This window comes from Chroicocephalus ridibundus, chromosome 3 (assembly GCF_963924245.1).
Source record: "Chroicocephalus ridibundus chromosome 3, bChrRid1.1, whole genome shotgun sequence".
Classification (NCBI taxonomy): Eukaryota; Metazoa; Chordata; class Aves; order Charadriiformes; family Laridae; genus Chroicocephalus; species Chroicocephalus ridibundus.
In genome coordinates this window covers 24,453,630-24,467,067 of record NC_086286.1, presented here as the reverse complement: position 1 = coordinate 24,467,067, position 13,438 = coordinate 24,453,630, and the positions used below count along the sequence as shown (strand labels likewise).

The 13,438-nt window shown below is 36.7% G+C and overlaps 1 protein-coding gene across 3 annotated transcripts in view; it reads left to right on the top strand.

The window, feature by feature from the left end:
* Positions 1 to 9,676, top strand: part of SPATA17 (spermatogenesis associated 17) — an 87,464-nt gene extending 77,788 nt beyond the window's left edge. For all 3 annotated transcript variants that reach the window (XM_063330971.1, XM_063330970.1, XM_063330968.1), the window contains one exon: positions 8,992 to 9,676. In XM_063330971.1, the coding sequence (XP_063187041.1) occupies positions 8,992 to 9,072 (81 nt within the window). In that variant the 3' untranslated portion in view covers positions 9,073 to 9,676. The remainder of the gene's footprint in view (positions 1 to 8,991) is intronic.
* The last annotated feature ends 3,762 nt before the right edge of the window (positions 9,677 to 13,438 follow it).

Sequence of the window (13,438 nt, the reverse complement as noted above, 5' to 3'; positions counted from 1 at the left end):
AGGAAATACATTTGTACCTGGCTTCCAGTTACAGTACAAACCATTCATTGCTACCCTTTGAACCTGATACTATAATTTACCAGCTTGATTAAAAGGACTCTCTGGGAGACTGTGTTGAAAGCCTTGCTAAAGCTCAGCTAGACAGCATCCACTGTTCTCCTTTGATCTGCATATCTAGTCATTTCACCACAGAAAGCAGTCAGATTTGAAAGCATCATCCAGAACAATGACAAACCAGATGAAATCTAACTGGAGTACTGGTTTTGCTGCATATGCCAAACACAGTGCAATCAATGTACTTTTTTTAAATTGACTGTAAATGATTACAACTTTTTTTTTTTCAAACAGATACAACTTAACCCGATAAGATAAAAAATATTTTTCACTCGAGGATTTCAACTCCAGAATTTTTCCTCCTTAACTCCTAGTGACATGATTTTGGCAAGTTAGAGATAGCTGCAACTTGATCTTGGCAGGTTAAACGTTTTCTGGCTTTAGTCCAGCAGGTTAAAATGGTTCTGAGTTTGTCTTGGCAGTTAACACTTGGCACTGGCTGATTTTCAGCTGGATAGAGAATGTTGTGGTTGAACAGATTAGACAATGAAAGGGGCAGCTTATGAATGGCATAAGTCAACATACTTATCCCTAAGTGCATTATTTTCTAATAAAAGTCCTGTTGGTAGTGGAGTGTATGTGATGGGTAGGACAAGTTGGTTTAAAAATACAAGCACTATAAATACTTCCTCTACTTTTTCATCAGATGCTTTTAAGACTCTCTATATTTTTCTGTACACAGGAATGTAGTATTAGGCATAGTTCCACCTCAGATTTAATAACTTCATAAAAGGGTTATGGATTACTCATCAGTGTGTTTTCATACTTGACAATGTTATTTATACATCTCAAACAAATTAAGACGAACATGTCCTAAAAAATATTTTGTTAAAATACCCTGCAAGCAGTAGACACTTGCATGACAATAGCAAATAAACACCTCTTGGGATTCTGAATACCTACTCAACTATTTCAACTGCACATTTGTTTTTTAGCCCAGATTCAGTAAAGTTCAAGGGTATCCAAGTATGAAATAGCTTGCAGACAAATTCACATTGGTTTCTTAATTCAATTTACTTGTAAAAAAAGGCTACATTAGTTGAAAAAGTAGAATATAATCTTTGGCAATTTTGGTTCAAATACAGGCATTCAGAACAGAATTTGGGTGATGTTTCGTAATGTTGACTAACATATGGTACAGCATGCACTGGAACTTTCTGTGTGGTAAACTGTACTTTTAATATTGATACTGGCTCTGAATATGTCTAAAAGTACCTTAAAAGTATCTACATAAAGGTGATTTATTCCTTTTCAGTAGATTAGTTTTATACACATAAATAAATTCATGATCTTATTATCATTTATTATAAAATAAATTATTATTTATAAAGGAGACTGTATTTCTTTTTAAAGCATGGCAAAGCTAGTACATGTTTGGGAGGAAGGACCAGACAGCGTCTGGCTTGCAGATCATCAGTAAATGGAGTAAATGAACATAGAGGGTACAGCTGGGAATTCCACCCTTCCTTCCCCTTGGGCAACCACAGTAACTGCAGGGTACTAAGTAAATGTAACAAATGCAAATTTGGACCACAAATCTTCATTGCTGGTTGTATTACACATGACAAAAAGGACAGGCTAGGTTCAGATGCCAGGTTAATTTTAGAGGGGCAATACTTACAAGAAAAAGTAATTCACTGGACCAAATTCTTCCCCTTTTTTCCTTTGTCCTTCCTTGCACAAAACTTCCATCAAAGCCAAGAGATAATTTGCCTTTGCTTGTAAGAGAGCACTGTAAGTGTTGATGCATTTGTAATCCTTAATGAACACAGCCACTGCAAAATATCCTATCTGTTTAGAAGCGCTTTTGCTTTCCTTGTACAATGGCTCAAACTATTGCATTCTCAAAAGCATCATTATTTTCTGTCATATCGTACCTTAAGTTGTGCAGCTACAGAAGAGTACAGTGGGATATGCGTTTGTTCCTTTGCCTAAACTGCTTCTAACCATGCAGGAGCAGAAATAGGCTCTTTTCCAGGCGAGAACACGTTCTCTCCTACCTTGCGCAGATGAGGACAAGAAGTTTTAGAGTTTGACTTGTGTTAGCCAGTTATCTCCAATTATCTCCAGAGCACAAATTGCTACAGCTTAGCTGCTGAGCTAAGAAAGCAAACTTCAGTGACCACGGATTAGTAGCAGAATACTTCTTTCTCAGAATACTAGAGAAAGGGAGGAATAGTGTTATAATTTCCATGTTAGGCTCTCACAAAGGAGCACACGCTGCTGTACTGCTTGTACTGGACGCATCACGCAGGAAGTATCTAAACCTATGTGATTATCAGATAAGTGGTTTTTCAGATTCATAAGCCATAATTAGAAATCTTTCATAATTTCTAGAAAGCACTGCTTGAGTTTGGTTTCCTCATTTATAATTCCAAAAGATGAAATGTGTAAGAGTCGGTGATAGTTATAAATCTCCATGAAAGTTTAAGTGTAATAATAATGAAATGTTTGTTACATAAATTAAATAGCAATTAATGTTTTCTCTTTCTGTTTGGAAGATAGGATATTAAAATAGTGTTGTTAGATTTCCTACTGTGAACATAATTTCCTTATTTTTTTTTACAACACATTATCATAATGTCAATAAAAGACTAAAACTAACAAGTAGAAAAAACTTGCCTGATGTAAGTGTAACACAGAAGGTTATAAAGTTGCCTTTTAATGGCTGTACAATATAATTTTATTTTAAGATCTAATAGCAAGTTGATTCAAAGGGTAAGACTTGCACTTACGAAGTCATTAAAGGAAATAGAAAATTGCCTTCTACCATAGTCACTCAGTCTTTTTAAATCAAAGAGGTTTATTGTTGTTGACAATGTTTGTACTTGCAGGAGGTAATTAGGGAATGAGTTAGACATCATACTCAGCCCTCAAGCTTGTCAAGAAGAACCATAAACTTAACTTGCAAAAAAAAAAAAAAGAAAAAAAAAAAAAAAGGAGGCAGTTTAGGAGGGAAATGGCATAGAATAGAGGGAAACAGGATCATAAAATTTTAGGTCAGTTTGACCATCGCTACCATCGCTGTGTCAATCCACAGTATAGAGAAGCTCATAAAGTCTCCATGGAAGCACAGATTTTTTTCATTGCACTTACCCAAAAGAACAAAATTTAGATGGTTTAGAATGGGTAGCAGTAGCAGGCAGCTGAAGGATGGTATAGATGGTGTCTCCTTAAACTCCTCCCCTGCATTGCGCTGGTAAGCTGAATAGTGGAAGGTGTAATTCTACCCTCTTCATCACAGCAGTGGTCACTTGTCCACTGTAGCGCAGGGAACTCCGATTAGGCACGCCTTTCCCTGGAAGTCAATCCTTCTGCACTGGCACAATGAGAGCCAGTCCCTAAGGCATGATCCAGGCTTTTGTTATTATCTCTTATTTGAAGGGGCTAGTTGACCCAATTGGTTAACACATTAGCTTTTCAATTTTATAGCCTTAAGTCACAGAAGACCTATTCCTCATTTTTGGATATTTCTCCACAGCGGAAAGCAAAATTGGCAGTCTGTGCCCACCAGCCACAAAAACAGAGTTACGCCAAACAACTGTGTCCTGAACTTTATGGCTAATTAGCTGTTGAAGCTATGCCCAAGAAATAGGTTCTGTTGCCCATGGGAAGAAGTGTGTAGCCATTATTAATGTCCCAGCTCATATCTCTCAGTAGGTCTTCTGAGCAGTGCTGCTTAAAGAGACTAAATGTACAACAGGGAATTAAAAATTATAGTGCCCCTTTCACTGACTGAAATATTGTAAACTTGTTTCACTGGGGCCAGGATTGGTGTCAATGTACTTTGTGTGAAAAGTGCAATAGAAGCATTAGTATTTGACAGCACTGGTTGAAATAAGTGAAATTAATGGAGCTCTTTTCATATACGACAAGGCCATGGCACCCCTTTCATGCTGCTTACAGACAGAGAAAAGTCAATACTTTTTTATTACTTGATGCTGACCTACATTCTGCACTACAAGTGCCAGGCCCACTAATTGGTTTCAGTTGTGAGAAAAGTTTGCCCCAAAGAAACGCTGGAGCAGATAAATCAATCTTTTTTAGGGTAGCTTAGTGGGTTTTGAGCACTTGAAATGACATTTGTGTTGTATTGACAGAATGGGTTGTTACACTCATTTTGTCATGTCAGAAGGCCCTGTACTAGTTGGAAGTATTGTTAACCAGTATTGATAAATTTGCTAAGAATAAAAGTTAGATGGATCAACATTTTACTTGTATAACGGCTTGCCATTTCTGCTTTGCTTCCTTGTTAGAGGCCTCCATAGCTATTAATAGGCCGGGAGTCTTACTATGACAGCTCAATTTAAAACCCTAATTTTACTGTTACAAGCATTAAGATCATAGGGATTACTTAAATGTGACCACTTAGTATTAAACAGAGGGGGTTGTGGACTGTGGCTGTACGGTGGCACCTGGCAGTACTGCCTGGTTTTCAGATGAGGCATGCACATGAGCTGTGTCCCAGCCTTGTGGGAAAGCAAGATTGCTCGGTGGGCTTACCTTCCACTAAGCACATAACTATTACATGGACATTTATGCAGAATTTCCCATTGCATCCTCTAAAGTCTTGATGTGTACCTGTGGATGTTGTTTTCAAGCTAAAGAGAAGTTTGTTCCCTGCCTTTCCTATTCGGTAGCATGAAGATAGAATTAGGATTCTAGCAGCTGTGCCCATTTTTCAGTCATTCCTTCTGCCATTGATTCTTAGCAGAAGTTACCTACAGATATAATTCCAGCACTAGAAAAAAAGTTTTTCTGAGATTCAAACCTTTCATGGATTGGTTTACCTTTTGCATAGCACGTGGTGTCATGGTTGACATCCTGCAATTGTACAGCGGCTCCAGTATTGTTAGATTGGCTGAGAAGAGGACTCGGTGCTCTGAATTGCCACTATAGGTGGAATACTTTTCGTTAGAGAGGTTATAGAATTTATCTTTGAAACATCTTAACGTGCTACTTCTCCTAACCTAGGAAGGAAATCTGCATTCATACAACCGAATGCAACTTTTATCTCCATTTATGCAACCCAATCTCTCTTTATGCAACAAAATGAAATTTTTGTCATTACAGAGAAAGACTATACAAAGCTGTAAATCAGGTATCAGAAGTTTGTTGTACGCTTATTGCTCCAAGTTTATCACATACTTAACAGCTTCATAATTATTATGGACCGGATAGATTTGCTATCGGAAATTACCTGAAGTGTGTATGCAGGAGCTGAGAATAAATGGTCATGAAATTTCGAAGAAGATACTTAATTGTAATACCTATCTCATTCCAAAATGCATTTTTATATTGCAGGAAATTGTACAGTACTCTCTAAATTGTTTGGAAAGAAACACTGTTAGGATAAATTTATCACTAGAATATGAGGGAATGCATTTTCAAAGGCCTTCAAACTGATATGTAGGTCTACAAGGCCTCATTGGTTTGCCAATGTTATTTGTACATGGTCAGTATTTAGGTACGTCCGCATACTCAGATGTAAAATGTCTTTAGAAATTGCTTTAATAATACCATTCCAACAATAAACTATGTGTGCATTTGGCAAGTCCAATCTATGACCTCAGAGTGTGCTGACTGAGACAAATCTTTGGTGGCTTTATGTCACCTTTTTTGACTCCATTGTTTAGAACTGATGAGCACACAAGACAGTCAAGTAGTCACATTGACTGTCACACCCCATATGAAAGGGTTCATAGGTCTTGTTAAGCTCTGTCAGTTGAATTTGAGTTACTTACAATTACACTAGAGTGAAAGGAGTCAAAGCTTGGCAAGTTTAAAAAGGAAGTGTTATATTAACTTTGGGAACTTAAAAATAGGTCTCGGTCCTGAGAATTACAGGGCTCTGATGCTGAGAATTATACGGCATGATTTAAGAATTCATTGTGGAAACATTCCATAAAGCTCAGCTCCATGCTCCTATGATCCTGAGACTGCAACACGGTAGGGTCAATCTCGCCAATATGTGGGAATTCATATGTGTAAGCTAATTCATTCCAGCTATCAACAATGAAGGACCGATGGTGAAAATAATTTTGAAGAAGCCTTAAAAGGAGGCTTCAGAGGATTATCTACATAACTTCATATCTTCTACGCTACGTAGCAATCGGCTTAAACTCAAGATGATCCTGTCAGTCTACTAGAATCAGCCAGCAGTGCATTGCAGTTCTTCACTGCATACTTTGAACCTACATTTCACCATCAAATTAGATAGACGAGAGAACCTGGCTCCCAATGCCTTTCCCTTTATGCTGCTACAATGATAGAGTGGGATAGACTCTCTTCAGTGCTGCGAGGTACATCTTGCAAGGCCAAGTGGTATTTTCAGGCCTTACTTTCTCAGACCTTTGAAACCTGATTAAAATCCGTATCTTCAAATCCAGAAATGGATGGGGTTCTTTTCCTAAAAAGATATTTATATTTTATATACATGAAGTGCAACGTTTGCCTAGTATACATTCTAAACTTCTTTCATTTATCCATCAGACTGTGTGATGTTTCCTAAATGTGGTCAAGCATAACTGCTGTCATCATAATCGGAGCCAGTTGTTTAAATGCTCAGTTGTGAGTATCTAGCGAAATAGCTTTAAATAACAAGATAAACAGTACAGCTGCCAACCCAAAGTAATCTTACACTGAGGGGGCGTGTGGCACAGAAAATTTCCTCTTTGTCATTTTGATTTGAGTTTGAAGCTGGACCTGGGCTTAGTTCCAGCTCAAAAAACTGTTCACTTCAAAGGCTCCTAAAGCGTCCCAAGGAGCTAATTTTGGCAGCCAATTGTTTTTGTTTGGCCAGGCATCCTAATAGCAAAAGCCGTCTGCTCCAGCAAATGAAGACTTCTTCAATGCTCAGACTTACCATTCCTGATTTTGTCCTGATGTGGAGGGTGTACACCTTTTACTGATTTCTCCATCTCACCCCAAGTTCACTGCTTTTTTGTTAAACTGTACTTAACTGTCCTGCGTGTAAATTGAAAATATACTTCCTGTTTTCAAAATAAAGGATACTGTATTCTACTCTGAATTACTACTTAATCCTAAATTATAGCTGTATTACCTATTTGATTTCTCAGCAACTAGAGCCGGTGTGTTTTTTTCCATTCCCGTGAACATGGTTGAATTTACTGAATTAAATATAACTAGCTTCACTTTAGAAAGAAATTATTTGCAGTTATGCTGGAGTTACAATAACATATATTATAATAATTGTATGGACAACTCTTCCTGCAGTAAGAAGGTGCTTGCGACGCCAAACACACAACGAAAATTAAAATACTGTGGCATTCTTAGAGTATAATATGAAAATATGCAAATAGGCTGTTTCTGTTGGGTAAGAAATCGGGTGGTAGAGGGCGTAGAGAAACATTAAAAATTAAATCTTGTGAACAGTTCAGAATGCGACAGTACTCACTTTCACACCACGTACAGATTATTTCATTTTGAATGTATATGTCTACCTTGCTATTTTGAGACTTAGGCCCCAGAATGGTGGAGGAATCATAACAAATAACTTCGAGTATGAGTTGAAAGAAATTATATGGTGACAGCTTGGTAATACGCCGTGCGTATGAAACTCAGGTTGGCCATGTCGGTGTTTGCATCAAGCTTACCAGAAGTCATAGTTGCTCTGTCTGTCCGTGGAGATTCAGCCAAACTGTGGTCTGTGAAGCAGCTAAGTCTAAATCATCCAGGGAACGATGGTTCTCCTTCACATTATTTTTCAGAAAAAAAGAAATAGTTTTCATTCTGCTTTTAAGAGAAAAACAAATCTTTCAAATTGTGAAATGTGTTGAAAATGTAAAAAATTTAGTTTTCACTCACTCATGGCCTCAGACATTCTATGGAGACGTTGCATTTCCATGCCCTTTCACAGAGCATCATGTTGACAATAGAAAACAGTAGAAAGTGTTCAGACCAACTTCTTTCTTAAAAATGAATTGTCAGATCCTGGAAAGCTGATAATTCATCTGTGGTATGTTACTTTTGGAAACGGAAAACAATTTTAATGCAAAACAAATATTTTGTATTGATGATACTATTCCCAGTATTTCAGGGTCAAAGAAAATAGATTTATTAAGAATGGTTTAAAACCTTGATCTTAAACACCGTATACTTGCTAATCATTTGCCGTGAGCATTTATTAGTAAGAAGCTAAATCAAAATACTGAGTAGAATACTTAGCTTATTTTACTTTCTTGTTTGTTGGCTGTATTTACATTGTATTCTAAGGCACAGGTTCACTTGCATTTCTGTTATTCAATTTAGATTTGTAAGCATTTTCGTTTTAAAAAAAAAAAATGAATGTAATAACCGAGAACTTTTCCTGGAAAAAACGTGTTCAGGAACCACCCTGCTCATATTTTTTCTAGCAGAACTCCTAATCAATTCATTGCCACCGATACTTATTGAATATATATTCCTTTTTTTTGCCATTTCTCATGGAGCTGGTTTAATATCCATGTTTTAATGTTAACCCAGGTAGAAAAGTTAAAATATTGCAAGGATATCGTGCTGTCTTTAACTTACCTGGTTGCCAGGGTGGAGAATATAATTTTGTATACCATGATTTGCAAAAGACTGTAAATCTAGGTTTTGGAGCAGGGAATTTTTGCAGTGCCTATAATTACTTAGACTTTGAAATACGTATTTGCTTGCAATTAAATCAATCAATTCTCATGCTCTTCTTCAAAGTAATGTACATATAATGCAAAAATTTGTGTTTTGTACACATTATTTTGCATAATTGCATTCTAACTCATATAATGGAATGTAACTGGAAGACAATATTTAGAACTCTAAAATACCTTAAAAAAAAAGATTAAACCATGAAAGACAAACTTAACTCTTTTTTTGTCTCTCTTATTTCTTTAGGACTTCCAGACAGTGTTACCATCGATTGTTCTCTTCGAAAAGTTTGGAAAAACTTATTCCAGAGCTGGGCAAATAGTGTAATTGTCCTGTAAACAGCACAATATAAGACACCTGAGACGTAATCAATAAATGTATTTCACCAAATGCACAGCAGTATGTTGACTGAATGTCCCATAAAGTACTCTTTCTATAAAGTGATGTATGCTATGTCTGAAGTAGTGTTACTTGATTTTGCTTGATCTTTAAACTATACAGCTTCCAAGATTTATAAAAAATTATTTTTGCTGTTTTGCCAGAAAACCCCAAGTAATACCTTAGGAAGTTTATTTCAAAAATGCTGTATTTTATTTAATGTGAATCCTTTAGGATAGAAAACCAGAGTAATCAAGTAAAAGACTTGGAATCACATTGTATTTATTACAGATTTGTGAGGTTAACACTAAAAAAAAAAAGTTTAAAAGTTACATCTGTTGTTTTTTTCTCACAACTCTACATGTATCTGGTTCATCATTGTTCACCATTTTTAGTGTTAGTATACATCCTTTTTGGATACTGATCCACCTCTCCAGAAGGACAGGATAGGCTATTTTCATGGGCTTTACTATTTTAAATCCTTTTAGCTCTTCTGTAGGTGATAACAACATCAGCGTTGAAAAAATAAAGTTCTAACAACATATAGACCTTATTATTAGATCAGTTTTTCTATATCCCCTTAATTTTCTTTATCAATAGCTGCATATTTACTCCTAGTCCCGCGTTAAGCAGACTGATACATGGGAACGTAATTATGTGGTGCTTAGCAAGGAAGAACATGTTTGATCACACAAAACTGATATTTGTTTGCTGTGTTCACTAGCATGCAATCCTGCAAAATATTATCTTCAGAGCCCGTTAACTTCAAAAGACTCACAGAATTCAGCATCATGGGAAGACTTCAGCATTTCTTAAGAGCAAATCATAAGCTAATTCTTAAAATCATGTGAATGAATTTTTACAGGAGTTTTATCCTGAATTCTGTAGAATACCATGTTTGCTTTTCATATCATTTGACTATATTTGAATCAAACATATCTGTTTATCCGTTACTCAATGGTAGGCTTTTTATTACTGAATTCTGTTATGTGATTCTTTTGTCTCCTACAAATGTGCAGAAAACTTCCATGAGATGTCTGTTTGAATGAATGCTTTCTGAACTAGGAATCATACATTTCACTTCCTCAGGTTTTCAGCTGTCGGTATATGCGAAAAATTTTACTGCTATCGTACACAGGAGTAAAAGCACTTGCAATTCCACTGCATAAGTTACAAGTGCAGGCACCCGACTGTGGTGGTGTCACTTTTTGGAGTTCGTCATTTTCAGGCTTTGAAAAGTGAATTCTTCCGCGTGGCAGTGAGAAATTCACTCTGGGAAGTAAGCAGCAGGCACCGCAATGGCTCAGTCCCCCACATAAGATTTAATCTGATCAAATGTGTCAGAGTGCTTTAGTTGTTCATGGAAGGGACTGAATATGAGACACTTGTGCAAAACTGTTGATGAATAAAGATGCCACAGTAATTTTTATATGTGAGAGCTATCTCTTTGATTGCTTCAGCTTTAAGGTAGTTCATCACAGTAATTCACCCCGTGTTGCCTTTTTAACTTCATACCACGGTTTCCCATCAGTCCGATTAGAAATGGCAATGCCTTTATCAGATTAATCTTTCTTTCTCTTTCTTCCTTTCAGTATCTCTGACCCCAGGACAAGACAAAGCCCACCGTGCAGACCACTACTGCCCTGGCAGCAGTGCTCATAGCTAAGGGTCTGGAGCACGTATGGAGGTTAAAGCCAACACTTATAACTTTAATTGTTTGCTACATGCGCACTTTTCCTCCTCTTAAGAAAAAACCCCCACACTTTTTTGTTTCTAAACAGCTAGCTATTTCCCAGAAACCTTCTTACACAAAACCAAGTCTGTTCATTTCATTAGCTAAATAAATATCCACAAAATTAATAAAATAGCAACCGTATTACCTGACAGGTTTGGGTTTTCGGGTTCTTTTGCCAACTATATTTCATAGGGAATCCAATACTTTTCTCTAACTGGAGTTCACATAGAGTTTATGTCATTTGTGGTCATATAACATCCAAACTATTCTGTGTGGCCACACTATAATCCCAGAATCCTTTAATTTCTCTTTCCATACATTCAGCACTTATTCAGTACTTTTATACAAACTGTTTGATAATGATTCTAGTGGGACCTCTACCAATTCTTCCATTATTTAGAGGCTTTTTATTATTTCTATTACTCTCTTAAACTGCGTATAAACACATGCAGAGCATTAACAGAAGATTAGCTTGAAGATGTTTTTAAATACAAAAGCATATCAATCTATGAAACTTTAGATGGATCTTTTTTTTGGTTTTAACTCCTGTCCAGACGCTGCACAGTCCAGGAACCTTTGTGAGCGTGCGCTAGAGAGCCTGCCCATACATTTTTTTTACATATGGATGAGGCTGACAGGGAAAAATCCCAATAAAAGGAAAAACTAGTAATAATTTAAGAACTCACACTTGAGATATCTTCAGCATGTCAGACTCCCTGGTTTACAAAAGAAACTCAGAATACCTAATATAGCACAAGAGACGCCAGTAGGTTTTTATTATGTATAGGAATTAGACATCGTGAACGATTCAAAAAATAACTTGGAAGTGAATGCTAGCAACTCTGCAGTATATAGGGAAGGAGATAAAAGACAAATTTTAGCCCTGGGGTGGGGCTAATTTCTGTGACTCCGGTTAGACCACCACTTCCATTTGGTAGCCCTCTGTGGCAAGCAAGTGAATGTGTCTGTCTGGCAAAGGCAGTTTTGTTTTGCTCTCTTGTTTAAGTCAAAATGTGTGCATGTAGCCAGTGAAAAGCCAGTGAAAGCTAAAATTTTGATATTTTTCTTCACTGCAATAATACAGTGACCAAGACAGTAAGCATTTTGATGATGTCATTATGTAATCAGTCTATCAATATTAACAGTAAGTGATTGTGTAAGTGATTTTACTTTACTCCCCTTTATATGTCCTATCGATATAGTTTACCGTATCAATTTTCGTAATATATTTGAGTAATGTATTTTTAATATTTTTTTACTGTAGGTTTTCCTTATTAATAAGATTGTTGTTTCATAAGATTCCCAAGAACAACACAGAATGGGTATAGATAGAGGCATCGGGAAAGGAGCACTCTGGAAATTTGAAATGGATCCTGTTAAGTCTTGTTAAGTCTGTAAGATATGTAGCCTCTTAGAACTGTAGCTGGCTATGACATTTAGCAAGCTACTCAAAGCTGTACCTAAAAATCAAAAAGAATCACTGTGATGCCAGAGAAATGGAAAAATATAAGAAGCTCTATATCAGTCTTCAGAAACAGAAACGTAATTACTCTAATTGCCCCATTAAATGTATTGCAGTCAGTTGTAGTTGAAGAAATGTGAATAGTAAAACAGATAGCCAAACTACACCAAAGCGACCTGGTTGCTGTTTTCTGTTCTGGTTCTGTTTTCAATACTAAAATATGCCCTTCAGCATACAGCAAGACATGCACGATCCTTGCTTTTCATCCACAGAAACACAAATATTTTTTGTGATTTGGACTGATTTGGTCCACGTGTACAGAGGAAAAAACCTACTGTTGGGCTTTTTCATACTGCACGGCTGAAGAGGCCTATCATACCTTTAGGAAGCAGCACTTACTGGGAAGAACCTGTCATACCACGTCACTAACAGAATAGCTCTGATATGTCACTTAAGTATCTTTGTCTAACGATAAAAAGCATGGAACGTAATACTTTGATGTCCACTGATATCTGAACAATTTGTATAGATCACAGAGTGGCCTACATCCCAGGTGCTAAGGATTCAAAGCATCTGTGATAATGATCAATGATCTTTGGGTTTAAACATCACTGGGGATCGCAGCACTCATAAAAAGGATGCAGGCGAAGTCATTAAAATGGAACAGCAATGTGCTAAATGTTGCACACGGTTTATCACATCATGAGGAGTTTCAGGGATATCAGAAAATGTCTGGTAACATCTTTTCTTACTCAAACTATCTGCTGTTACTCAGTGGATTAAGGATCTTTCAGCGTTCCTATCCAATAATTTTGTTTGACTCCTACATAGCTGATGTTGTAAACACAGAAAATCTCTTGATTTAGGTAATCTAAGAACCCTCTTGCGGGTTGATCCAAAATGTTCTCAACACTTGTCAAAGAAAACATTTAGCTTGTAATGCCCTCTAGAGGCAGAATTGCTATAATAGCGTTGACCACAGATTTACTCCACGCTTCGGTCCAACTGTGATACTGGAGATTTCAAGCAACAGCAATTTTTTTTTTAATTTTTTTTTTTAATAAGCCACTCTTCACATTTCTATAGGAGGAGAAGCCTGGAACCAGTAGGAGCTCTAC